General features: G+C 48.6%; 1 protein-coding gene across 2 annotated transcripts in view; it reads left to right on the top strand.

The window, feature by feature from the left end:
• The window catches only part of GABBR2 (gamma-aminobutyric acid type B receptor subunit 2), a 372,146-nt gene continuing 346,316 nt past the window's right edge, over positions 1,797-27,626 (top strand). Inside the window, exon 1 of one of the 2 annotated variants that reach the window (XM_005683953.3) lies at positions 1,797-2,343. In XM_005683953.3, the coding sequence (XP_005684010.3) occupies positions 2,017-2,343 (327 nt within the window). In that variant the 5' untranslated portion in view covers positions 1,797-2,016. The remainder of the gene's footprint in view (positions 2,344-27,626) is intronic. The other variant, XM_018052222.1, reaches the window with a different exon arrangement.

Here is a 27,626-nt window from a genome sequence, read left to right as displayed (position 1 = left end):
TGGTAGCTGCTGGAAGCCTATGACTAGGGGCTATCTGTGATGTCAAGATCACATCACAGATATCTTGAGGATTACATTGTCCTCTAGACCACCTTTTTTGGTGGAGATGCCCAAGTGAGCTCTGCCCCTTTCAAACCCCCCAGCTGGGAAAGGCTAAGTGGAGCTTGGGAGGTCGTGTCTGCAGAAGCCTAGAAAGAGGAGTTGGATAGGAAGAATTTGGCCCGGTTTCCCTAGAGCTGTCCAAGTTACTCTCCAGGAGTTGGGCTCAGCTTCTCCTCTCCATCTTCATGATTCCTGGTAATAACCTAGCCTGTGATTCAAGGCTGCCCCTGCCTCACTCCAGAAGATCAAGTCTGTGGACAGCATGTGGTCCAACGTGCCCAAGGAAAGCAAGGTCCAAAACAATTCAGTCAGGGCAGTTCCCTTCCCACAGGGGAGCATGTTTCTGGTCCTGACTTCACTGCACTGATGTATAGAGCTCCTGCTGGCTCTGGGTTCCAATGCTCTCTCAATAGTTCTTTGTACTTCAACACGCTATGAAACCTCCCAAAGTATGGGTCTGTAAAGTGAGGATGATATCAAAGTTCTTGGTTCCTAGGGCTGTTGTGACGGTTTCATAAATGTAGCAAGTGTTTAGTGAAGGTTAAGTTCTCAACCTTGTTACAAGGTCGTCGGTATTGCCCACAAATGGTTGGTTCAAGGTTTTCTGAAATGATGTTGCCCCCCTTATTGATCACCTCTTGGGATTTTATATTTTAATGACCATGATTCCTATTGTTCAAGCTTGGAGAGGTACAAGGACCCGAGGCTGTAGGTCAGATTACAGGACTGCTAATTAAGGTTAGCCATTGCAGCTGGCGCGACCTGTCAGACAGAGGGCCAGGTCAAGGGGAGCTTGGATCCACTGTGGCCTGAGGATAGTACTCCGACCTGGACAGGCAAGGGTGGGAGAATTCCAGGGCGGAGCCCCCTTTGGGAATGGGGACATGGGGGAGGTCAAACGCCTGGAGGGGGCGATCGCACACGCAAGGCGAAGACTCCAGGCTCCTGAGGTTGGCAAAGGAAAGCTCAGACTAGACGGAAGAAGGGGGCTTTCAGCCACACCTTAAAGGCCAGAAACCTCAGCACCAAAGGGCATTCAACCGCCGGCGGTATTTTTGGCCGCTGCTTCGGGCTCAGTCATGGCCCCCCAGACACCAGCGTAGAGCAGGGGAGTGTAGGCTGCAGGTGCCTCTAGGACGCCTCTGTGGCGCGCTCGCAGACCAGACCTTCCCAGCCAGACCTCCGAGAGGCAGTCCCAAATCATCGTGCAGGTGCTACAGGAAGCGCTCGGCGAAGCGACCGTGGCCACTGCGTGTGCCAGCACGCCTTGCTCGTTCCTTCAGCCGCTGTCCCCCAGAGCTCAGGTCCAGGCGGTCGCGGGGCAGCCAGCGCGGCGGAGGGCCGGGGGCGCGGGTGTGCGTGTGCTGGGAAGGCGGCCTTCCCCGCGGCCGCCGCAGCGCCAGCGCCTCCCCTCCCCCGGTGCGCACGGCTCGTCCCTGTCCCCGGAGGCGGCCCGAGCCGCCGCGGAGCAGCCTCGCCTTCGCCTCCCGCGTTTCCTGCAGCTCGCCCTCCCCCGGCCGGGCTCCAGGGGCTGCTGCCGAACGGCTCGCGGCGGGAGAGCAGCTCAGAGCGCGCACGGGGGCGGGCGGAGGCGGCCGGGTTCGGGGCGGCCGCGCCGGAGAGAGGCGCGCGCGGAGACGCCGGCCCCCCTCTTCGCGTTTGCTCGCTTGCTCCCCGCCTCCCGCACTCTGCTCGCTCCCACCCCTTCCCGGCGTGATTGATCCGTCACGGGCGCCGCCGCTGCCGCTGTCGCTGCCGCCGCGGCCGTTCTGTGCCTAGCCGGAGCCTGAGCCCGAGCCGGAGCGGGGATCGGCGCCATTGCGCGGGCGCCGCGGGGAGATCTTGGCGCGGGGCGGCGGGCCGGGCCAGGCCATGCGGGCCGAGTGAGCCGGCGCCCGCAGCCCGCGGCGCGGCATGGCTTCCCCGCCTAGCTCCGGGCAGCCCGGGCCGCCGCCGCCGCCGCCGCCGCCACCGCCGCCCGCGCGCCTGCTGCTGCTCCTGCTGCTGCCGCTGCTGCTGCCGCTCGCGCCCGGGGCCTGGGGCTGGGCGCGGGGTGCCCCCCGGCCGCCGCCCAGCAGCCCGCCGCTCTCCATCATGGGCCTCATGCCGCTCACCAAGGAGGTGGCCAAGGGCAGTATCGGACGCGGCGTGCTCCCCGCGGTGGAACTGGCCATCGAGCAGATCCGCAACGAGTCGCTCCTGCGCCCCTACTTCCTCGACCTGCGACTCTACGACACCGAGGTGAGTGTCCGGCTGCCCGCGCCGTCGGGGCTGTGGGGGGAATGGGGCAGGACGTGTTGGACAGAAGCAAGCTTCGGCCCTTGGGCAGAGCCTTCATTGGGGCTGCCGAGGGCACCTCAGGCTGGGGCTCAGTGCTTACCCTCTGGGTCCCGCCGGGCTTGGCTCGCACAGCTGGTGCCAAGATTTGCTGAGCATCTTTCCCCTCTGGGATTGTGTATGTGTGTATGCTTGTGGGATGTGGGATAGAAAACTAGGGTCTCCTTTGCCCCGAGAAAGAGGTGGTAACTGAACCTGCCGAAAGGCCTGCAGTGGTCACCCCTGCCCAAGTCCCGCTGGTGGGGCTGTGGAGTGCTAGGTGGGAAGAACAGGCGCATTGACTATAAACTGGGCCATCAAGGGCTGGAGAGGCCACGGGCCTGCTCGCGGGCCTCGGAAAAGCCGACCTGAGCTTTTGAGGTCCAGAGGGCTCGGGGACCCAGGGGCTGGAGCGCGCATCAGGGCTGGGCGCCTGGTGCGCGCCAGCAGCTTGGAACCCGCACCGGTCCGGCCGGTGTGGGGCCGCCGGCTCTGCAGCGCTGCTTGCTGCCTGCAGGTGCCTGGCCCTGCCTGTGGCCCGAGCGGTTTCCTGAGGAGACCCCTTCCGGTTAGTTGCTCAGAGTGTCCCGAGCAGGTCTCGCCCCGGACGCGCGAGAGTGTGCGGCCGCGCCGCTGCTGGTGGCCGGGCGGCTGCCGGCGCAGTTTCCCGGGGCGCAGACTTGAAGCACGGACTTGGAGCGCAAGTCGGCTTGCCTTCCCGGCCTCTTTCTCTGAGGGGAGCAGAAGAGCCGAGAGATTTCCGTCCTAAGCCCCCTGCTTACACCCTCAGCTTGCATTCCAGCTGTAGCAACAGCGCACATCTCCGCCGGCCCGAGAACTAGGGTGCGCCGAGGGGGCTCAGAGGAGCAATCGCTGGCCGCTTGAGGTCGGGTTTGCGAGTTTTTCCATACTGAGGGAGCTCCTACCTCCGGCCACAGCGGCTGAGAAGCGGCCTGAAGGGGGCAGTGATTTCCTGTGCAGAACGCTCGGTTGGCGCCTCTTCCACCGCGCCAAGCCCGGCCAAGGCAATGGGCTTAATTGACCCGGCTTCCTGGGGCTCCCTGGGCACTTCTGCTCGAGTCCTGGTGTAGAAGGGGAGGGGAGGGTCGTCGTGCCACGCTGATGGGGCACCCTAGGCTCCACTTCCTTCTCTGTGTGACCGCCCCCCCCCCCCCCGCCGCTTTTGGGTCCCCGGAAAAAGCAGGAACCTGGATTGCATCTTATTTCCCGCCTCCCCCCTTCACGGATGAACCAGTCTGCTCTGCGATGTAAATAAAAGGTGAAGGAACGGGTGGCAGTTGGTGGCGGTGCCCGGGGGTTGCTGCAAGCGGAGAGGCTTCCTTTGCCCTGGGAGGATGTAAGCTGGGAGCTGTGCAGAGCCAGCCCCTGTGGAATCATCTCTGAATGACATTCCTGTCTTCTCCAGAACGTTTCAAGTTCTCTGGGGGTACTTGTCCGACACACATAAACAGAGAGGGCAATGCAATTATACCGAGCCGTGTCTTCTGGGTACTGTTTCTCTGTTGCTCAATCTTTTTTTTTTTTTTTTTTGAAAAGGACACAGGAGAGCGGGTTCTTTGGAGACAAAACCATTTATGGACAGGGCAGCCCTGTTTGCATCATCACCAAATATTGTCAGCTGCATCATGTTTTCACCAATTTATTCCATTCAGAAAGCTTCCCTGAAAGAGACTTCATATTAACTTGTTAGTGGCAGCAAAGGGAAGGGTGCTCAATTTCAGGATGTGGGTTGATGCTTTTATATTGTATTTTCAAGTGTGTCTTGATGACTTTCTGAGTGAGAGGGGGCCTAAAGTCAAGAGGATGAGACAGTCAGAAGGCACTTGAGCTCGAGGGAGGGAGGGCAGAGGGTAATCTCAGCCTCATGCGAGCAGAGGCATTTCTAGCCATTTGAAGGGGCACAGGGCATGGGCTTTGGGATGGCTCTGACCTGAGTGTGGTCAGAAACCTAGCATCTTCCCCGTGGGTGACCTTGAGCAAGGGATTTAATCTCTGTAAGCCTAGATTTCCACTTCTGAAAAACTGGGACTGTTATAGGTACTCCGTTGGATGGTATTGTGGCGCTTAAGGGAGATAACTGGCCGGAATGGAAAATGCCTTGAGCTGGCAGCACAGCGGCCAGTCCTCTGGCATGCTGTAAGCGCTCAATAAATGTTTCCTGCCTTCCTTTCCTTTCTTGCTTTCCCTTTCACAAGTAAGACACTGCAACTTTAGATTTGGTAAAATGATCACCACTAAAATGTTAAGTTTGCTTATTTGTTTTTCCTCATCTCATGAAGAGTCAGTGAAGTTATCACCAGAAAAAAAGAATCTTGGCTTAGAATCAGATAAATATGTTATCTCCTGCCATGAGGTGTCATAGTAGGGAGAACACCCAGGTGATAGAATACTGAATTTTTTCAAGTGGCCCATCTTTATAGAGTAGAGGGACTTTCTTTCTAAAGCCAAAGTAAAGGATCAGGCTGAGTAATTGCAATAAAACCTGAAGGGTGTTTGGGGCTCGTCTTAGAGCGTATGGACCCTATTTTATTCAGATAGGATGTCTTTATGGATTGAATGTACTCTTTAGTCACTTGTTGACTGTGTCACTTGATGTCTATAGACTTGAACACAGGATGGATGTGGTGAGCACATTGTGGCAGACTTTGCTATCGTTTGCTCTCAGTCAGTGGCCAGAAACTATGGGCAGCCAGGATGGACCTCTGTCCACACAGCCTTAGAAGAGATGGAGATTAGCAAGACATGGGTTAATCTGATCACTGGGACCAGCCTGTCTCCATAAAGGAGCCTCCCCCACACACTTATTCAGTTACCCCTCTGCTGTAATTAGAATAGCAATAAAGGATTCAAAGCCCCACCCAGTGCCATGTGTTTGTAAAAATGAAGCATCCCAGCAGAATCTCTGCTAGGACCTCTCTTCTTTGGTGTACTTCAAATCACTTCAGCAAATACTTCTTTATGTATTCCAAGGAACATTTGAATATATAAAAACACAAGCAAAACAACAGAAAATACAGATAAGAGGAAGCATCAGAAACCACATAGAAAAATGGGCATTATTGAACCCAGAACCTGGGCTAAGATGACTATTGCATTTTTGTGAATTGAGTTTTAGTGCTAAGCTTCTTGGCAGTCAAGGTTAACAAGTAACCCTTGTTAGGTTAGATTACTCATGTTTGTTTAAAAGACTCTGAGGGACAGTGTCTTTTTTAAATAAAAGTTTTACAGGTTCAGAAGTATTCTTCCTGTGGTTGTTTCTCATGTAGTCATATTAATAAAATTAAATAATAACTAAGGGATGAGTTACAAATATTATTGGCTTTTCTGATTTATTTAAAGTAATATTCATTTTAGAAAAAAAATTGTAGAGAAACATGAGAAAACTGCATATAATCCACCTATGCAAAGATAATTGCATCTAATAATTAGCATTATTCCCTTCCAGTTGCTGGTGTTTACTATTTTGTGTACTTGAGATCTCTATGCATCCTTTTATATTTTGTTTCATTCACTTAATATTATAGCATGGTTATTTCTCCATGTCCTCAAATCCTCTTCGCAAAGATGAATTTTAGTGGCTATTTATTATTCTATTCTATTAAGTCATTCCCCTATTGTTGGATTTGTATGTCTTCCCACTTGTTACTATTTTAAATTATTCTGTAATAAACTTAGGGAAAGCTCAGGGAGCCAAAGGAGCATGTTCCAGGTGTGCACCTCTCAGAAAGTCTACCCCATTGCAGGGATCCAGCTTGGAGAACCTAGTGATTGGTGAGTATGTCCTTTCCTTGAGTGGGTTGCCAAATATCTGTTGTCTCATTCTTTGTGCTTTAGAGTGGACCAAAACAACTGTGGGATGGAGGCCAAGCTTTTCAAGGAGATCTGAGTATAGCTTAGTAGACATTAATTGAGCACTTACTGCATTTATTACCCACTCCAGTGTTCTTGCCTGGAGAATCCCAGGGACAGGGGAGCCTGGTGGGCTACCGTCTATGGGGTCACACAGAGTCGGACACAACTGAAGTGACTTAGCAGCAGCAGCAACTGCATTTATTGGTATTGCAGAAAGAAGAGGTAAACCCAGTCCTGGATTCAGGAGAGGAGCTGGTGGATAGGGAAGAACACAGCAAGCACGTGTTTGTCGTTTTCAACGCAAGATAGAAAGTAATCCATCTTGATGTCTGCACATTTCTGTGGCTATACTGAAACCCATAGAACTACAGACTTTAATAGAATAAATGTTATGGCATATGAATTATATCTCAGTATAGCTGTTTTTAGAAACAAAGAGAAAAGGAGGTCTTCTAGGATCAGGCTCACATCTCTGTGGTTATACCCCACTGCCTGGCATGGTACCTGACCCTTAGTAGGTATACTGCTTAGGAACCTCATTACAGGTGACAGAAACCCAACTTTAACAGGCTCATGTGGCTGAAAAATCCTGGAGTGAGCTGTATTCAGGTATGGCTGAATCCAAGAACTTAAATATCTTAAAAATGTCTCCCTCTTTGTCTCTTGGCTCTGATTTCCTTTGTGTTTGGCTTCACCCTCAGTCAGGCTCTCCCCATTTGGCTGTACAGATGGCCCCTAGCAGCTGCAAGTTAACACCCTCCCAGCTTAGAAACTCCAGTAAGAAGAGTGTTTCTTTTCTGACTATTGCAGCAGAAATCCTAAGCTCAGCTCTCATTGGCTTGAGTTGGGTCATGTATCTATCCTCAAACCAATAACATGATATTGGTGGGTCTGGGACATCTATCAGCCTTTCATGCAGGAACAGGATGGTGAGGTCAGCTCCATCCAACCACACTGAATACAGAGTGGAGAAGAGGTGATTCCTCAAAGTACATCAGAGGCTGTTAAAGTCGGGTGGATGCCAGGTGGGTCTGATCACAGATATCTACTTGGGAAATGCTAAGTTCAAGAAAGAAGCAATAGAATCCGGGAGTATTAAGAGAAAGGGAAGACCACATCTAGATCTCCTGGAAGAGAGGAGGTCAAGATGAGTCTGGAAGGGTGAATATAATGTTTACACAAAGAGGTGTGGGCTCAGGCAGATGGAGGTTGGATCCCAGAAACAATCACCAAGATCAAAGGATAGAGGACACAAAGTGTGAGGTGTGTTTGGGGAGCACTGACCTATTCTGTTTTCAGCTGAGTGCAGGGTTTGTAGAAGGAAAGGCAGACTGGTGGTGGGTGTGGAAGGCCTTGAATGCCGTGTCAGGAAGGTTGGCCTTCATTTTGGAACAGTGAGGAGCCATGGAGATTTTTGAACATGAATGTGACAAGATAAAGGACAGTAGGGATGTAGAGATGGGAAGGTAGACAGGAGAAGGAGACAGAGAAGCCAGGAAGCTGTTGTAGCAACTGAAGAGGTAGGTGCTGGGCCCTGAGCAGAGATGGAGAGGGGATGGGGGTGCTCCGAGGCCTGACTGGGCAAGAGAGGTGGCAAAGGGGAGCTTGAGAGTGGGGATGTCTGGCAGACCAAACAGTAACTGAAGTCAGTTGCACTGCAGGGGAACGAGGAGAGAGAGTCCCCGAGGGGATGAGGCTGGGCACAAAACCATACCCTTCAGCTCCACTGGCTCCAAACACCTGTCGGATGAGCACCTCATCATGTCAGGAGACTTGGGTCTATATCCCCATTGGGTACCGTGTACCTGCCTGGTGACCTTAGACAAGCCACTTTGCCTCTATTTATTCATCTGTAAAATGGGGCAAATATACTAACTGCCTGATAGGATATGGGGATCAAAGAAGACTATCTGGGTAAAGTAATTCAACGCTTGATGTACTATGAGTGCTCAGTAAATATTCATGCCAGTTTTGTCACCAGTCTTATTATTCCTGTACCAAGTGGATATGATGATGTTGACCCCACAGAGCTGAATTAGGAATAAATATAATGGATATGGAATCTCAAAACATGATGTAAAGCCATGTTTCTCTGTCATCACTTTCTGGTGCCATGTTGCTGAAAAGGGTGTTGGAGAAAGAGGATGTGAGTGCGAGATCTTTATTCATCTGCCATATCTGTCTCTTTCTCCCCTGCCGGACTGTAGCTCTGGGAGGGAAGAGCCAGTCTGATGCCCCAGTGTTTTACAGGCAGTGGCATCAGTGAATGTTTGCTGAACTGAACTATAAGTGAGTAAATTAGAATCTGCCTTCTGAGTTAGCTTCCCACAGTATGAATGATTTCTCTGGATACTTCCTCAGAGAAGCTCCACCTCCCCAACACCAATGGACTTACTTAGAAGACCCCATGTATCAGGATTAAGCCGAGCTGCCTCCTGCATGTTCCCACAAGCACTGGCCCCCGAGCTTTCCTGGCGTGAAGGAAATGCCCTTGGTCATGCCATGCCTATTCCCAACCAATTTCTCAGACCTAGCCAGGCACCCAGGAGAAGGTGCGTGGAATAATACACCTTTAGAACTAGATATTGGGCTAAGACTTTTAGCTCACTGCCTATATTTTTAAAGGGCTCTTCTTTATGTGTTTGGCCTCCCCTCTAAGGAAGATCATCAACTTCTTTATGCAGAGATGTGAGATCTCAACAGGGAAATGAACAAGCTGAAAGTGTAAGACAGGGGTGAAAATAGAAGTGTTAAATAAATTCATTGAGTTTCCCAGGTGGCGCTAGTGGTAAAGAATCTGCCTGCCAAAGCAGGAGATGCGAGTTCAATCCCTGTGTCAGGAAGATCCCTTGGAGGAGGGCATGGCAACCCACTCCAGTATTCTTGCCTGGAGAATCCCATGGACAGAGGAGCCTGGTGGGCTGGTCATAGGGTTGCAAAGAGTCGGACATGACTGAAGCGACTTATCACACACACACACACAGAGGATATATAACTTTTGTTAGTCAGGGTGGACTTGGCAGTGTTGCATCAGCAAATCCTGAAATCTGTTTTGCTTGACACAGTCAAATTTATATACTAGCTCAGCCAAATCCAGTGTGGGTCCGAACCTCCTGGGAGGCCCTCCTCCAAGTGAGAACACAGGACTCCAGGCTGCTCTTATACTGTCACTCTCCCGTCTTTGGCCTCGAGAAGACGGGGGCAGGAGGAAATCCGTAGGGGAAGGCACACGAGATTTTTGGCCATCTTTACTTGGAAGTGGGGTGTATTATTTCTACTCATATTTCATTGATCCGAAATAGTTGTTGACCAACCTAACTTAAAAGGAGGCTGGGTTATGTAAAGGAGCATGTGGATGTCATGGACGCTTGTCGTTTGGGGTCCATCAAGAGTTACAGGCCAAGATGGATGTACAGGTCCCAGAGATCTTAGGGGTAATACTCGTGAAAGATAAAAGAGGAGGTAGTGAAAGCCTCAGATCACAGTGCTGTTGCTGACACCTGTGAAAGTAAAGGGGAAGGAAGGAGAGCTGGGAGAGGAGTTTCAGAAAGTCTTGGCCAGCCCATTGGGGTGGGGTGCTCCAGAGCAAAGACTGCCAGTTAGAGGGGTCAGTGAAAGTAAAAGTTGCTCAGTTATGTCTGACTCTGTGACTTCATGGAGTGTAGCCCGCCAGGCTCCTCTGTCCATGGGATTCTCCAGGCAAGAATACTGGAGTGACCAGTCTCTTCTCCTGGGGATCTTCCTGACCCAGGGATCAAAGCTAGGTCTCCTGCATTGCAGGCAGATTCTTCACCGTCTGAGCCACCAGGGAAGCCTGAGGAATCACATATCGGAGACCAAAAGAACCAGGCTCTAGAATCCCTGCCCAGCTTGGTCAGTGGCTGCAGGCTCCCTGGGAAGAATGTGTCCTTGTCTTAATTAAACACTACAACAGATCTTGAAGCTACAGCTGGAGGTTTAGCTGAGGGCACTTGTCCTGTAGATTCCCCCCTTAAAGGAGATCTGACTGGCCCACCTAGATGGCTGCCATAGTTCCACCTATTTCTGCTCCATCATTGTAATGCTACATGTTGTGATGGAGAGAGCTTTCTGCCAGGCCCTTTTCTAGGCTCTGGGGTACAGAGATGGATGTGACATGGATCCTGCCCTTGAGGGTCTCACAGCCTAACTGGCGGTCACACAGTGTGACCTGACCATGGTCAGGAGGGGTCAGGGGAGGATGATGGGGAAGGCATACCCCTTCTTGAGGCACCTGTTTGGTCATTCCCCATGTTGTTTGGGGATGAAATGTAAGTGGCTTCTTATTGCTTACTTTTTTGGTTATTTATTTTGGTTCTAGGAAGGTGAGAAAATTAAATGGCATAGTTTGCCCAATGAGCATCGCATTCATCTGCTCCTTTTGTTTATTCTTATTCTCTCTGCTTATGTAACAGTTTGCAATGAGGCTGGTGAGATGCTTTTGTCTCTGTACCTTTCCAGGAGTCAGCAGGTGTGCCAGGCTGAAACAACAGGAGTGTGAGCTCCAGTTGGGGTCAGTGGTCTGGGCTTTGGTGCTAGGTTGGTTGCTAAGACCTCGATGGTCTAGATGCTGGTGCTAGGTTAGTTAATAAGTCTTTGCTCTTCTCTATGAATTGCAGCACTGAGGATCTCTGCTCCACTGTAAGCACTCCAAGGGCAGGCACTGGGTGTGTCTGGCTCCCTTGGGCACACCCCCACCCCTCTAAGCAGTATCTCAGGGCCAGGCACAGAGCAGGAGCTCAATAAATATTTATTGAACAAGCAAATAGACCTAAAAGCTTGGAACTCAGTTCTCTGATTCGAAGAGGATTAATGGGTATAGTTTTAACAAATTGAGGAAGTGCTTTTTATGCCAAGCCCTGTGGGGTGAGCTTTCTGCTTGCTCTTTATTCCTTCTTTGGTGCTTTGTGGGACCTGGGAGTTGTGCAGAGGGAAAAGGGTACCTGTTGGATGTTCCAGTAGAAGATTTTGTGCAGAGCTAATGTCAGTCTTTGGAATTTCTAATGCTAATGTCATTTCTTTGGAAGGAATGATGCTGAAGCTGAAACTCCAGTACTTTGGCCCCCTCATGCGAAGAGTTGACTCATTGGAAAAGACTCTGATGCTGGGAGGGATTGGGGGCAGGAGGAGAAGGGGATGACAGAGGATGAGATGGCTGGATGGTATCACTGACTTGATGGGCATGAGTCTGAGTGAACTCCGGGAGTTGGTGATGGACAGGGAGGCCTGGCGTGCTGCGATTCATGGGATCGCAGAGTCAGACATGACTGAGCGACTGAACTGAGCTGAAAGTCAGTCTCCTCTCCCCTGACAAACACACACACCATCCTCCAAGGTCCTCTAACATCAAACCTGGGGAAGAAATACTTTCCAGCATCTGAGAAGTATTATGGTTTTAGGAGATTAGTTTATTGGAGCAATACTCTAACTGGCAGTTGGCAGCTGTAGGAATCAGGTTCTGATACCCCATTCCCACCTCCAGGGAGTTATCAGGCCACAGAGACTTGGCTGAGCTCTGGTCCCAGTAGACACTGTAGGAATGAAGCCAAGTCATCAGGCTTGGTGAGCAAGGTAGTCTAGTGGCAAGTCTGAATATAATGAATAAAGAGGTGTTATATTTCAGGTGCCTTGCTCCTGGGCTGGAAGTTTCTGCTCTTTATCCTTCTGTGGTCAGGACTGATTCAGGAACTGGGTAAGCTCAGTCTGGAGGTGACTATTTCTCTGATCTGGTTTTGCTCTGAACCCAAAATCAAATAGCCAAGTTTATTAGAATCATGTGCAAAGTATGAGTAAATTGGTTATGAGCTGATATCTGAGATTGGAGAATTTTTGCTTGAGTCAAGGGCCTGAACATTGCGACACATTTGGGGGCTGATTGGGCTGTTCTTTTCACCCCACTTTCTACTTTTTCAGTCTTTTTTGAACAGTCCACGTTGCTGGAAGGATGAAGTGTCATTGTCATCTAGAAAATTAGTGGTAGATCCAAAGTACTGAGTAAATGGACTCATCTGTCTTCATCAGTGCCCATGTTCCATAGCTGCTGGCTGAAGCAGACCCCTTCTCCTGCCATTTGGCAAGGACATCATCAGTCACCGTTCAGATAAAATCTAGCCAAAGAAGGACTTTGTGGAGTGATGCATTATTGTTGTTCTCATGGTGCAGGGTCAGGAGGTAGCAGAGAGAAAATGATATTTTCACACTCTGTCCATGATCCACTTGACTTTGTTCAGAGGGAACTGATTTTGAAAGCAACAGCTATCCTAATAATAATCACTATATCCAAATCGATTATCCAAATCGCTTTGTTTCTGAAACTACCCATTCACTGAAGCTTGTCTGAGAATGCCCAGAATTGTTTCAGGGATTTAACTGGCAGCCAGGGACCTGGAAGCCCACCCCAGGGCATATGATCAGAGTCCATGCAAATGCTTCCACCCAGTGTGTTGACTTTGATAGACTTTGGCTCACCCATCACTCCACAGAGTGTCCTCTCAGGGCCTGACTGACCCTTCTGACCCTCCTTGCTGGACTCTGAATTCTAGAAACATTGGGAAGTCTGGAGAACTTACTTACTGTCATTTAAAAAAGAAAAAGGAGAAGAAAACATTATTTGCAAGTAGGTGAGGAAAGAGAGACTATAACAACAGTAACTCACCTTTATCCTGTGCTTAGCATGTGTCAGTCCTGTGTCAAGTACTTATTTAATTCTCATGCCAATTTGATGCGGTAGGTGCTATTATTGTCTGCATTTTACAGATGAGGCTTAGAGAGGTTAAGTGACTTATTTAACATCACAACCAACCAAGTGGTGAGCTGGGGATTTCAATCCGGATGGTCTGACTTTGATCTCTGCTGCTTAAACTCTAAAGTGAAATAGCATCTTCACATGGGAGCTATCTGCCTCCCATGAAAGCAAGTGGCACGTTTTGTCAGTAGCTGCTGCTTCTCTTTTTTTGATGAATTTCACCCAGCTGCTTGCCTCTCCCTTTAATTCAGCCTCATCCTCACCCATTTCCCTGTCCGCCCCCTCAGTCACACACAGCCAGCGCTGTACTCTCTACTCACTTGAAGTGTGTCTGTCTACACACCTGGCTCACATGGATCCGCTCTCTGCTCCCCTTGCTCCTGCAGAACTTGTCACCTCCTATGTTTATTTGGGGCATCAGTGTTTGTGTCTACGAGTGTGTGTCTCCTTTTAGACTTAGATCATGTTGAGATCAGCCGTGAGGCTTCCTTTATGGGTGGAGCTCATACCTGCTAAGCACCTGCTTGGCGCCAGGCGCAGTGCTGGTCACGGGGCATGTGGAGGTGAGTCTAAAACAGTGATGCTCTCAAAGGGAGGCCACCAGGGGTTTGTTACCATGCAGCCTAAGAAGCGTGATGGTATAGCCTGGGGCAGGTGCAGGGGCTGTCCCCCAGATACCCAGCACACTGGTCAGGTGGCCTCCCTGTTGGACACCCTGCAGGGGCTCATCATCGTTCTGGGAATGGGAACAGAACTCCCTGTGCCCTTGGAAGCCCTGCGGCCTGCCCCGCTCACGCCTAGCTTCCGTCCTGAGAACTCTTCCCTCTGTCTCTCTCTCTGGGCCCAGACATGGGGTATTTTCAAGTTTCTCTGGTGATCGTGCTCAGAGAGTGTGCATGGGACCTTTTCACAGGCTGTTTCCACTGTCTGGAGGGGGCTTTTGCCATCTTTCTTCATCTTTTAAATACCAGCACAAGTGTGCTTTCTCTGTCCTCGCTCACTGGGAGAAACCTCTGCCGCAGTTTCTCTGACTCTTGAGCCTTTGTAGTGCTTATCACAGATGCGATTTTATTTTTTTATTATTTTTTTAATTTAATTTTTTAACATTTTACTTTACAATACTGTATTGTTTTTGCCATACATTGACATGAATCTGCCACGGGTGTACGTGAGTTCCCAATCCTGAACGCCCCCTCCCACCTCCCACCCCACATCATCTCTCTGGGTCATCCCAGTGCACCAGCCCTAAGCATCCTGTATCCTGTATTGAACCTAGACTGGCAATTCGTTTCTTACATGATAGTATACATGTTTCAATGCCATTCTCCCAAATCATCCCACCCTCTCCCTCTCCCACAGAGTCCAAAAGTCTGTTCTATACATCTGTGTCTCTTTTGCTGTCTCGCATAAAGGGTTATCATTACCATCTTTCTAAATTCTATATATATGTGTTAGTATATCGTATTGGTGTTTTTCTTTCTGGCTTACTTCACTCTGTATAATCGGCTCCAGTTTCATCCACCTCATTAGAACTGATTCAAATGTATTCTTTTTAATGGCTGAGTAATACTCCATTGTGTAAATGTACCACAGCTTTCTTATCCATTCGTCTGCTGATGGACATCTAGGTTGCTTCCATGTCCTGGCTATTCTAAACAGTGCTGTGATGAACATTGGGGCACACACGTCTCTTTCAATTCTGGTTTCCAGATGCAATTTTAAAGTGCCAGGATGTTTGCTCAGTGTTGGTCCCCCCGTTTTGCAGGGGACTGTGAGCTCGGTCTGTTTTGGCTCACCATAATCCCCCACAGTTTCTAGCACTTGGTGGTGGTTGTGTCAGTTGCTCGGTCGTGCCCGACTCTTTGTGACCCCACGGACTGTAGCCCACAAGGCTCCTCTGTCCATGGGATTCTCCAGGCAAGAGTACTGGAGTGGGTTGCTGTTTCTTTCTCCAGGGGATCTTCCCAACTCAGGGATCAAACCTGGGTCTCCTGCATTGCAGGCAGATGCTTTACTGCCTGAGCCACCAGGAAGCCCTCTGGTGCAAATATTTATCGAGCCCATTAAATATTTGCCGAATGAACGGATGAGTGTCGAGGCCTCATCTGGTTGTTTATAATGGCATCTGTGTGTTTTCCCATATCCGTGTGAATGGGGGGAGGACAGCTGGGCACTGTGGAGAGACCATCGCACATGGCATCAGAAACCTGGGTGTGTGTGCTGGTGCTGCTCACTCCTTGAGTCTTGGTGACCCCATCTGTGAAATGGGGATGGGTTATTTTGAAGGCTATCATAGAACATTCATGTAAAGCATTAAGCACAGGGGGCCACGTTGATAGGCAGTCACTGAATTTTATTATTGTCATTTTATTATAACACATATGAAAATGTAAAATGCTGCATAGTCATATAAATACCAGCTCTTGTTTCCGTGGAGGACTTTGTGTTTGAGGCTAGCAAAGTAGTGTGTGAGATCTGTGTCTGAGCATTGCTGAATGAGATTCGAGGTGAAGTGGTTGTTCCCGAATCCCTGTCTATTTCCAGAAGGAGCTGAGCTGCACTGAGAGCTCAGTGGTGAATCTCCTTGGGCCCAGGGTGTGCTGTTGACCCCTGTGGAGTCCTTATAGCTCTGTGTTGTCACTGCTGGCTGTTGTCCACTACCAAGCCTGGCTGTGAGCGGGGCCAGTGTGTGAGGTGTGTCATCTGTTTTGTATCTGCTGTGTCCCCATACCCAGGGTGCAGCCTGTAGGCCCTCAGCCATATCAGTGAGTGAATGAGTGCCCATGCATCTGAGCACCTAGCATGGCCACTGGCACACTGTAAGTGCTTAGCAAATGCTTTTTGCATGAATGGCATAAACACAATGTGCAGCATAACCATTTTGGATAAAATCGCAACTGCGCCTCTGAAGGAAGCAGAGGGAGAGGACACGATCAGGCATCTGTGAGGAATGGATTGCTCCACCTGCATACTGGGGCTGAAGGCAAGAGAGAAAGATTCTGGGGTTACCGTGGCAGGAGAACGTGTTTCCCTGTAGGTGCCAGAGAGAGATCTTTTAGCTCAAGGGCCAGGTGGTTCAGCGGAAAGGGCTCTGCACTTGCCACGGGTGATCCATCTCTGGTTCTCACTAGGGTGACCTTGAAGTAGTTGTTTAACTTCTTTACACCTTAGTTTTATCATCTGTAAAATGGGAATAATAATACTGCCTGCCCTGCTTGTCCATGGAATTATTGCAGAGATCATTGAAGAGGGAGAGGGAGAGAGAGAGAGAGAGATTAATGTGAAAAGGCTTTAAAAAGTCATAAAGAGTTACAGATATCAAATGTGTCTGAAACTAAGCACAAAGAGTAATTAATTCTGGGTTGTTCTCCCAGGGCTTTTGGATATTTCCAATAACATCCTTATCAAAGACGCAGAGATGTTGTTCACATAGGTGATTCATTCAACTTTCTATTAAGTAAGGAGAGCAGTGTGAGAGAACAATACTATGGAAGCAGTTAGCCAGGGAGCTGAGGTTTTCTGACCCCAGCAGACTGTCTTACGGAAAGAAGTATCTAGAACAAGAAGTGATTAATATGTCTTCCTGTCATCTGTGAGGTATCTTCAGAATTCAGCCATTCATTGGCAGGTGTCAGATCTGAAACCATCTGTAGGCAAACTGTTGAACATGGGTCCCAGGCAGGAATTTGGTGGTGTGGGAGTTAGGGCTGTCTGCTGTAAGCAGCAGTTTGGGATCCAGCCAGGAAGGTATGGGGGGTTGCTAGGTTTGGGAACTGGGACAAAGCCTGGCATATCTGATTGAAATGTGAAATGTCTGGACTGTGCCAGTTCATGCAGCCCAGGAGTGGGAGGCTGGGATAAAAGTGAAAGTGTTAGTCGCTCAGTTGTGTCCAACTCTTTGTGATCCCATGGATTGAGGCCTGTGGGGATCCTATGTCCATGGAATTCTCCGGGCAAGAATACTGGAGTGGGTAGGCAATAGTATTTATTTTCTCCAAAAAGAGCTTTGATTATTGCCAACAGATGTGCAAGTATTTTGTTGAGACCTCAAGAGTTCTGGGCCAGGCAGTGTGGAGATGATGAGTTTGAGAGATTTGGGGACCCCAGAAGCCCCCCAGCTATGACATCCCCAGCTAAGCCCATCCTACCTGCTGGACTCCTGTGGACAGTGGGTCTTGAGATGGTCTGATTGACTTTGTTTTGGCCACTCTAGATCCTCAGCAGATTGTGGGGATTCCAGCCTGATTCCACCCTGGTGGCTCCACCGTGGACAAAACAAAGTGGCAGGCCCTTACTGAGCCCCTCCTATGCTCCAAGCACTTTGCCAGGTGCCCTCACGTGCACACCAGAGAAGGCAAGGAGTAGTAGAAAGAGTTTGGACTTCCGAGCCCTAGAGGCCCCGATCTGGCTCACAGCCCTGCTGGGCGACCTTGTTGGGGGTCACTTCGCTTGGGGCCTCCCTTCCCTGATGTATAACATGGAAGTTTGATAACAGATGATCAGCATTGTTTTGAAGACTAAAGCATAGGATCTAGTGCCCAGGGGGTGTTTGGCAAATGCCACAGGGTGGAGTATGCACTAGGGATATGACATACTTCTCTTTTGCTGTGAGGTGCAGGCAGGAAGTTGCAGAACTGGCCTTTGAGAATTGCTTTGGATTCTGGCTCCTGAGGATAGGGACTTCTGTAGGTTTTAGTTTTATTCCCCTGGGCGACTTAACTCCTGCACAGATATAAAGCCAGGTGCTTCTAGTTTGGGAAACCAGGGAGGTGGGTATAACTAGAAGAAAGTCCTGTTCTGGTCTGGCTCTGTATTCAGATGATTCTAGAAGCCCCTCCCTTAAGTTAGGAAGTTTCAATGTTGCTGGGGTGGGTGGCTTCATTGTCTAAAGAACAGTGTGGCCCCTGGGAGGGAGAGGAATGAGGCTCTGATCCCTCTCTCTGGGGCTTGAAATTGTTAGGACATGTCTGAGAGGTGGCATAACTTTGAGAAGGGTATGCTGCAGGAAAGGGCAAAAAGAGCTCTGAGGTGAGTTTTACTTAGTGTGGTAGCCCAGGGCATGCGGGTGTCGAGGGGGGGCGACTTGGAGATGGGAACTGATGCTGAAATAGCCCTCCTCCTCTAAGATACCCGGGGGAGGCCCTGGGGATGGTAACTGCAGATACAGTATAAACTGAAGGTGCTCTTGGCTCTGGCCAGCCTGGCCCAGGGTTGACCCCCTCAGGACCCTGGTCTTAGTGCAGATCAAAAGCCTCTGTGGCCAACATGGCAGCTGAGTGAAACTGAGACTGGCAGCTGGGCCTGGCTCAAGGTTTGGGGTCAGGGTGACCTCAAGGGTTGCAGATGAAGAAGACGCACCAACCTGTCAGCATAAACCACCTGTAGGGCCGGGGTGCACTGAGCAAGGTGCTCCCAGAATGCCTGAGCTGCCCTATCCCTCTCATCTTTGAACATTCAAAGAAATGTTACCTTATTTCTACCCCAGTCTGGTATAGTGCAGTGTGAAGTGCAGTTTGGTTTCTTATTTTGTTCTGATAATGACCTTATTTAGTCGATATTTTCAACAATTAAACGAGAATTACAGATTGTGTGTAGTGCCAGAGTCTGTAATTTCTTCCAAATGCATCATCTAATAACAACCTGGTAAGAGGAATTCTTCCATTAGCCCCATTTATCGATGGGGAAACTGAGGCTCAGAGTGATGAGCCCAGGGTGAGATGGTGAGCAGAGACTTACTAAGTCTGCCAGGCTCTAAGCCCAGTGCCATTTGCGTACCCACAGCTGCCGGGCACACTTTGGCCTAGGCAGATGGGCTGTGTGGTTCTGTACTATACTCTGGGTTCATGGGGATCAAGTCAGATGCCAGGGAGCCATCCATCATGGGCAATCCTGAAGGCCCTTGAAGAGAGCTGTGTCTACAGATGCTGTTGGCTTCATGGATGATAAAGTGCTTCCGACTACATCCTCTTAAGTGCCTCAGGAAGGACTGCCAGAGGTGGCCATCCACAGCAGGGAGGCAGATGCTCAGAGAGACTGGAGGTTTGGACCAGAATCCATATGCAGGCCAGTGTTAGCTGGTCATGGGGGAGAGGTGACCTTGTGTTGGACATTGCGCTCCATTTAGGAACAAGAATGATGCACCTATGGCTGTGGGCATCTGAACATGACTCGAATATATGTGACAGTGTGGGCAACTCACATGTGAACAAGTTACTCTAGTGGAGCACCTGACTCTGGAGCACCTGACTCATTTGCCCTCACTTAGCAACTGTATTAATTTTGGCCAAGCCACTCGCCCTCCTGTGCCCCATTGTTCTCATCTGTACAGTGGGTGATAATAATAGTACCTATTTCAAAGAATAGTTATAAAAACTAAATTTGCTGAAGACTTAAACCACTGCACAACACATCATAAGGGCCATGAAGTTTTTGTCAAGTAAAACAAAACATTTGAGGCTGATTTGAATACACTCTTCAGTTCAGTTCAGTTCAGTCACTCAGTCATGTCCGACTCTTTGCGACCCCGTGAATCACAGCATGCCAGGCCACCCTGTCCATCACCCACTCCCGGAGTTCACTCAGACCCACGTCCATCGAGTCAGTGATGCCATCCAGCCATCTCATCCTCTGTTGTCCCCTTCTCCTCCTGCCCCCAATCCCTCCCATCATCAGAGTCTTTTCCAATGAATCAACTCTTCACATGAGGTGGCCAAAGTACTGGAGTTTCAGCTTCAGTGTCGTTCCCTCCAAAGAAATCCCAGGGCTGATCTCCTTCAGAATGGACTGGTTGGATCTCCTTGTAGTCCAAGGGACTCTCAAGAGTCTTCTCCAACACCACAGTTCAAAAGCATCAATTCTTCAGCGCTCAGCTTTCTTCAGAGTCCAACTCTCACATCCATGCATGACCACTGGAAAAACCATAGCCTTGACTAGACAGACCTTTGTTGGCAAAGTAATGTCTCTGCTTTTCAATATGCTATCTAGGTTGGTCACGGAGAAGGCAATGGCACCCCACTGCAGTACTCTTGCCTGGAAACTCCCATGGACAGCGGAGCCTGGTAGGCTACAGTCCATGGGGTCGCTGAGAGTTGGATATGACTCGGTGACTTCACCTTCACTTTTCACTTTCATGCATTGGAGAAGGAAATGGCAACCCACTCCAGTGTTCTTGCCTGGAGAATCCCAGGGATGGTGGAGCCTGGTGGGCTGCCGTCTATGGGGTCGCACAGAGTTGGACACGACTGAAGAGACTTAGCAGCAGGTTGGTCATAACTTTTCTTCCAAAGAGTAAGCGTCTTTTAATTTCATGGCTGCAGTCACCATCTGCAATGATTTTGGAGCCCCCCCAAAATAAAGTCTGACACTGTTTCCACTGTTTCCCCATCTATTTCCCATGAAGTGATGGGACCTTAGGGAGGTACAAGTAGAGGCTATAGGAACATGAAGGGAAGTGTGTTGAATTCTCACTAGGTACAGCCTGGGAGGGCTTCTCAGCCTGGGAGGTGACTTTTGAGCTGGGCTTGCAGAGGGGGAGATGTGAGAAGAGCCCTGTGGGAGGAGGGAACTACCCTGGCCAAAGTAGAGAGGTGGGACTTTGAGGAGTTAATGCTGAGCCATTCGGGTGTGGCAGGCACATAGGTGACTAGCTGTTAAAGACATTGTGGAAAGAGAGCCAAGATCTGGAAAAACAACCATCTTTGGGCTTGGAGTGTCTGAAAGTGCTGCTGCTAAGTCGCTTCAGTCGTGTCCGACTCCTAGCGACCCCATGGACTGCAGCCTACCAGGCTCCTCCGTCCATGGGATTTGCCAGGCAAGAGTACTGGAGTGGGTTGCCATTGCCTTCTCCGAGTGTCTGAAAGGATAGTTTTAAATCAGTCATCCCCATGCACCAGCTCCAAGCATGCTGTATCCTGCATCAGACATAGACTGGCGATTCAATTCTTACATGATAGTATACATGGGGATGACCCAGAGAGATGTTATGGGGAGGGAGGTGGGAGGGGGGTTCATGTTTGGGAACGCATGTAAGAATTAAAGATTTTAAAATTAAAAAAAAAAAAATCAGTCAGTGCTTATTAAGGGCCTCCTGCAAGGTCCTGGTTTCTGGTACTTACTTTCAGCCCAGAGGCTTTCTGTGGCTGACACTGGAGGACACACCCCCATGTCACCTGGGAGCTGGATGAGGTCATCTCCAGGAACACAGCAAAGATTAGGTGCAGGGGAAAGGAGGCAGACCGAGCAGAGTCAGTGAATCTTGGCTTTGCTACTTGCTGAGACGTGTCTTTGGGCAAGTCCCTATCCCACTCCACCTGTTCTTCCTTCTGTACAGTCGGGATGTGGGTTGCTGCCTGGTGGACTGGCTGGAAGTCAAGGATGAGAGGAAGTACCCTCTGAGAACGTTGAATGGGAGTAGGACCCAGCCATGTTTGACACCGATTAGATTCAGGAGCAAGTCTGCCATGAGCCCATTCTAATTTTAACAACCGAAAAATGACTCAGGGTCTGAAGAGGGCCCCAGAGTGATTTCAGAGCTTACTCCAAGTTGGGTCTGTAGGTGGACATAATAGATGCAATCAGCTTTACGTTTCTCTTAATGGCTTTCTTGATGAAAGGAAGCAGAGAGTAGCAGGGAGGGATCCATGCCGAAATAACTGTGGGAAGCTCGGCAGCCAGAAGCCAGGTTGGCAGGCCTGGCCCTGTGATATGAGGGCAGAAGGCTGGTGTTATCATCCCCAAGGCTGTCTGTCAGCCTGATGGGTAGCCAGTCTGGCTGCAGAGGTTTCCCTTTTTGACACAGGGTGAGCCACAGACTGCACTGGTCCTTGAGATCTGTCTTTGTTTGGATATTGGATGTAGGGCAAGGACTGGCACCCTCCCCCAGCCCTAACAGGACAGGCTCTGGGTTTGGAGACAGAAAGTCTCCTTGGTGGCAGGGGCTGGCTGTCGTTTGAGTCTAGTGATTGAGCAGATTGTCTTGAGAGGATGGGTTCTTGGGTTGCTCATTCACTCAGTCACGTCTGACTCTTTGTGAACCCATGGACTGTCACCCACCAGGCTCCTCTGCCCGTGGAATTTTCCAGGCAAGAATACTGGAGTTGGTTGTTGTTCTCTGCTCCCCGGGATCTTCCCAGCCCAAGGATCGAACCCACGTCTCTTAGGTTTCCAGCTTTGGCAGGCGGGTTCTTTACTACTAGGGCCACCTGGGATCCAGAATGGCTTGATCTGTCAGGCTCCAGCCTTTTTCCTGCCTGCCACAGAACACTTCTTCACTGAGCAGTAACGGGCCATTCCTAAAACCTATTTGAACAGAAGAGATTCTGAACAGAGCAATAGCGTGGTTTTCTCAAAACCACTGATAAAGGAGTTGATGTATAAAGACTCAACTGGATTTTTACCCAAATGACTCTCTTTGGATGTTTGGAGAAAGACAGTTGTAATGCCTTAGGGGTAACTGAAAGGAGGGAGGAGGGTTGTGTTCAGAATATAAGTATGGCTCTTGCAAGTCTTGACCTCGTGGCCTTTCATGGGAGCTGGACTCTCTGAGCTTCGGTTTCTTTATCTGTAAAGTAGGTAGGGTACCCTTTTCAATTACCCTCCCAGGGTGATTTTTTTTTTTCCTTAAATCAGATTATGGCACTGGAGAGCCCTTGAGAAAAGTCAAGATGGGACTGTCTGGGATTGTTAAGCATTTCTGTGAGAGAGCCCTACAGTGGCATTTGTCTGGATGCACGAAGAAGGAAATCATGAAAGCTACAGAAAAAGGAGTATTGCAAAAATAATAGGAACTAAAGTAGGTCTCATTTAGGTTTAAGGAAGAAATAGGGCAGTGGATGTAAAGACTGAGCTATCTATTCTTTTTTTAAAGTCAGAATTTATTTTTTAGGGCAGAAAATGGGGAGTTGGATTCTTTCATCCTGTATGAGTTAGAAGTCAGAATGTCAGAGGAGATGTAGGGCCCCCAGAACAAACAAAGAAATATATCCTGAAAAGATTTTCTTACGTGGCTTGGATGTGTATAAGAAGCTGGCTTAAAAGCTTTCAGATGTCCATATGATATAAATCATGATAATTGACCTAATAGTGTTAGGATCCTAGAGCATGACATTGCCACAACCCCTTCACATTCTGACTCCTTTGGAGAAAAGTCAGGCGGGGAGATGTCTGCAATAGCGTATTTTGGAGGATGACAACAGCCTCTCTGCTCGCTGAAGCTGTTTGCCTTCTCTAGTCCAGCTCTTCTTGTCTAGAGCTCAACAAGATCCTCCAGACCCTGGAAATGTGGGAATTCTGGTTATTGTCCGGGTCCCCTGGGAGCAGGCATGAAATTATCCATCAGGACTGCAGCATCGTCAGAGTAAACACATTCCATGGGCTTAACCTCTGTTCTTTATGGAAGTAAATTGTCTACTTTTCATCAAGGTCCTTGGAGATAAGCATTCTTATTGCTCCCATTTTTCAGGTGAGAAAACTGAGGCACAGAGAAATTTACTTATCTGCCTAAATTTGCATGGATAGTAACTGACTAATTTAAACCCAGGCACTGTGGTTCTGGGGCTTCCCTGGTGGCTCAGTGGTAAAGGATCTGCCTGCCAATGCAGGAGTCATGGATTCAATTTCTGGGCTGGGAAAATCCCCTGGAGGATGAAATGTCAACCCACTCCAGCATTCTTGCCTGGTGAATCCCATGGACAGAGGAGTCTGGTGGGCTACAGTCCATGGGATCACAAAGAATTGGACATAACTGAGCGACTGAACATGCACACTGTGGTTCTAGGGCCCACATTTATAGGCATTAAGCACTGGTCGTTGTTTCTGGCTATCAAAGGGACCTCAAAAGATCAAGTGGTCCAGTTGTCTGCCTGCCTGTCATTATCCCCATTTTACAGATGAGAAAGCTGAGGCCCAGTGCCCCTACCCTTCCTACCTGCTGCTATTGCCAGTTAATATGTGAAATCTTGACTCCAAGTGTGGTAGTATTTGGAGGTGAAACCTTTGGGAAGTGATTAGGTGATTAGGATTTGTGTCTTTTTTTAAAGGAGACTCAGGAGAACTCATTTGCCTTTTCCACCATGTAATGTTATAGCAAAAGACGGCCATCTGTGAAACCGGAATTGGACTCTCACAAGACACCAAATCTGCTGGTGCCTTGATCTTAGACTTCCCAGCCTCTAGAACTGTGACGGACAAGTTTCTGTGGTTTATAAGCCATACAGCCCGTGGTGTCTGTTCTAGAAGCTCCAATGGGCTAGACACCAAGAGAAGAAGAGGACTGATTTGCTAAAGCCACACAGTGAGGTTGCAGGTGAACTGGAATTAGAACCCTGCTCTTCTTTACAGGAATGATCTTCCCCAGCAGTTTCTGTCTTTTGGGGTTCTTTCCTCCTTTTGAGAGCATGAGAGCCACATCAGCATGTGGCCCAGATGAGGCTCTTCCTTCTCATCCCTGGCATGCTGTCCACTCTTGAACCAGCAAGTCCTCCTTCTGTTGCTGGGCTTACTCTGGCTGCCAGGACCCCTCCCTGGTGTGGCCCTCACCACTGTCCACAGAGGCTGCTTGAGGGGTACAGGTAGGTTGGCAGGAACCTTCACCAGCTATGATTCCAAGGTGGGTGCTCAGAGCATGCTCAGAGGGTGGTCTGAACAATTAGAAAAGGCAGACAAGATCCCTCTGAGTTCTTCAAAAACATGATGGATTGCATTGACCTCACTTACTTTGTTGAGGAAGTTACAAACTGATGAGGTTAGGTGAACTGGGAAACTAGCAAATGTGAACTCCATGAAGGTATTTGACAGAATCTCTTGTAAATTTTCAACCAGATAGAAAAGATGGTCCATTTAGATGCATCTGTACATTGTGTCTCAAACTCAAGAGGTGTTAATCTGGGAGTAGTCTGGGGTGGGTGTCTACAGCAGGGGTCCCCAACCTCTGGGATCTAACGCCTGATAATCTCATGTGGTGATAATAGAAATAAAGTACACAATAAATGTAATACACTTGAATCATCCCCAAACCATTCCACCACCCCCAGTCTGTGGAAAACTTATCTTTCCCAGAAGCAGTCCCTGGTACCGAAAAGACTGGGGACTGCTGATTTGCAGGACTCTGTTCTTTGCCTGGGCTTTAAAAAATTTATATATGGTCTAAAACTTATGGTGGTTTGTGCAAAAGTGGTATGCATTCTGAGAAAGCGTGCTTCAGATTTTGAATTTTTATCTTTTCGTGGTCTAGCACAGTGCAGTACTCTCTCGTGATGCTGGGCAGAGGCAGTGAGCAGCAAGCATCCTGCTCAGCCACACGGTCACAATGGTGAGAACCGATATACTTGAAACTGTCCTCTACCCAGACAACCATTGTGTTTTACACTTTCACTGTTCAGTAAATTACGTGAGATATTCAACACTTTTTAAAGAAATAGGCTTCGTGTTAGATGATTTTGTCCGAATCTGTAGGATAAGTGCTCTGAACATTCTTAAGGTAAGCTAGCCTATCATGTTCTTAGATTACATGTATTTTTTTTAAAAATTTTATTATTTTTTAAAGTCTTTATTGAATTTGTTACACTATTGCTTCTATTTTCTGTTTGGTTTTTTTGGCTGTGAGGCATGTGGGATCTTAGCTCCCTGACCAGGTAGCAAACCTGCACCCCCTGCATTGGAAGGCAAACTCTTAACCCACTAGACCACTAGGGAAGTCCCGGATTACATGTATTAAATGCATTTCTTACCTAACAGTATTTTTGGTTTGTGATGGGTTTCTCAGGACTTAACCCATTGTAAGCTGAGGAAGATCTATCATTTTTTATGTATCTGTCTTTAAGAGAAGATATATATTCTTTCTTTAATCAATTACTTGAATACAATCATAGAAGTCTTACAGGTCAAGTTTTGCTAATGATGTCAAGCTAAGAGGATTAGCAAATATGTCAGATGACAGCCAGAAAACAAATTTCCTCTTGTCACATTCACACCATTGCTCCAGGATTCCAAGAGTTCTGGGTTCACTACATCAACTGGCTCTTGGGTTCCGACAACCAGCTGCTTAAGGACAGAACGTAGCTGATGAGGCTTAAAGGGAGTAGGTGTGAAAAGAGACTGAGGCCCTAGTTGAGCATGTCTCATTATGCTCTCTGAAGGGAGGGAGCAGCTGGAAGCTAGCGGCTGTGCTGATGTAAATGCAGGCCACTGTTAGTCCTGAGTCTGCTGAGAATGAGACCTCTTTCAGGGCATATGCTGGGAAAGGCAGTGCCAGTAGGACCATGGAAGATACCTATAGTAGAGAAAAGCTCCTGTTAGTGACCTTGGCTTCGACCTTGGCTTTATCTCAGGTTACCCTCCCTCCTCACACTCACCCTCCGTTCTACCGATGGTTATCAAGTAAGACCTCAGGATGCCAGGCACTGCAGTGGGCACTGGTGGACAGTTCCAAACAGGGTGCCTGTCCTCATGAGCTTATGACCCATGTTTTTCTGCTACATGTGTGTAGGTGGTGCCGGGGTCTCTGGGGTGGTGCTGTCAGACTGGCCCTGGGGGAAATCCAGGCATCCCGAGGCAGGCAGAGGTGTGGTCAGGAGCTGAGGTACACACAGGTGAGCCCAGATGGGGCAGCCTGGGGTGGAATGCCTTCTGTTCTGCAGAATAGTTCATTCTGCCTTTGAGTGGGCAGGTGAAGAGTGGTGGTGAGGGAGCAAGTGGCTTTGAGGAAAGGAGAGAATTACATCCTTAGGGCAGGAGATTCAGGCAGAGGCCATCACATGGACAAAATACAGATCTCTAAGGATAGAAGCTTTGGGCTGGGATGAGGTTTTATCTCTTATCACAGATGTTGGTTTTACTCTGTGTTTTTGAAAAATGTTATTGTAGAGTATAGCAGAATGTATTTGGTTTTGATCTCTTGGGATAGGTACATTATCTTGGAATCATAGCCCCCATTCCCAGGATGAGGACAAATGTACCGAGGAATAAACAGATATCATTGAGTAGCTGAGCAATTTCTGTTTGAGGGCTTCAGTCAATATCATGCCAGAGGAGTCCATCTCCACTGCTGGACCTATTCCAGCTGGGAAGAGAAAGGCATGCTTTTAAGATCCTTTGCATCTTTTGAAAAGCCATCCTAATGACCGACTTTTGTACTTAGAGAGTTTACATTAAGATTAAAAAAAAAAAACTTGTAGTATCTTTATCTTATTATAAAAGTAATTTATGTTTATTGAAGATAATTCAGAAAATGCAAATTAAAAGAAGAAAATTAAAATCACTCATAACCTCACTATCTAATATAACCACTATAGATATCTTGGCATGTATTCTCATTTTTTTAAAAAAACAAAATCAGATTATTTGCTCCTTGTTACCTGCTCTTATTTTCTTTAACTTTATATCATGAAGAGCTTTCTGGGCCATTTCAGAACCTCTACTCCGTATTTCTAAGTGGCTTACCAGTATTCCACTAGGCCATACATGGATAATCTTTTCTTGTTGAAATGTGGATTGTGTGCAGTTTCTTGGTTTGTGTGTGTGTGTGTGTGTGTGAGTCTTAACAACATTGCAGCATACAGCCTTGAAACAAAATGTG

This window comes from Capra hircus, chromosome 8, assembly GCF_001704415.2.
Source record: "Capra hircus breed San Clemente chromosome 8, ASM170441v1, whole genome shotgun sequence".
NCBI lineage: Eukaryota > Metazoa > Chordata > Mammalia > Artiodactyla > Bovidae > Capra > Capra hircus.
The sequence above is the reverse complement of the archived record's forward strand: the minus strand, read 5'-3'. Positions and strand labels throughout refer to the sequence as shown.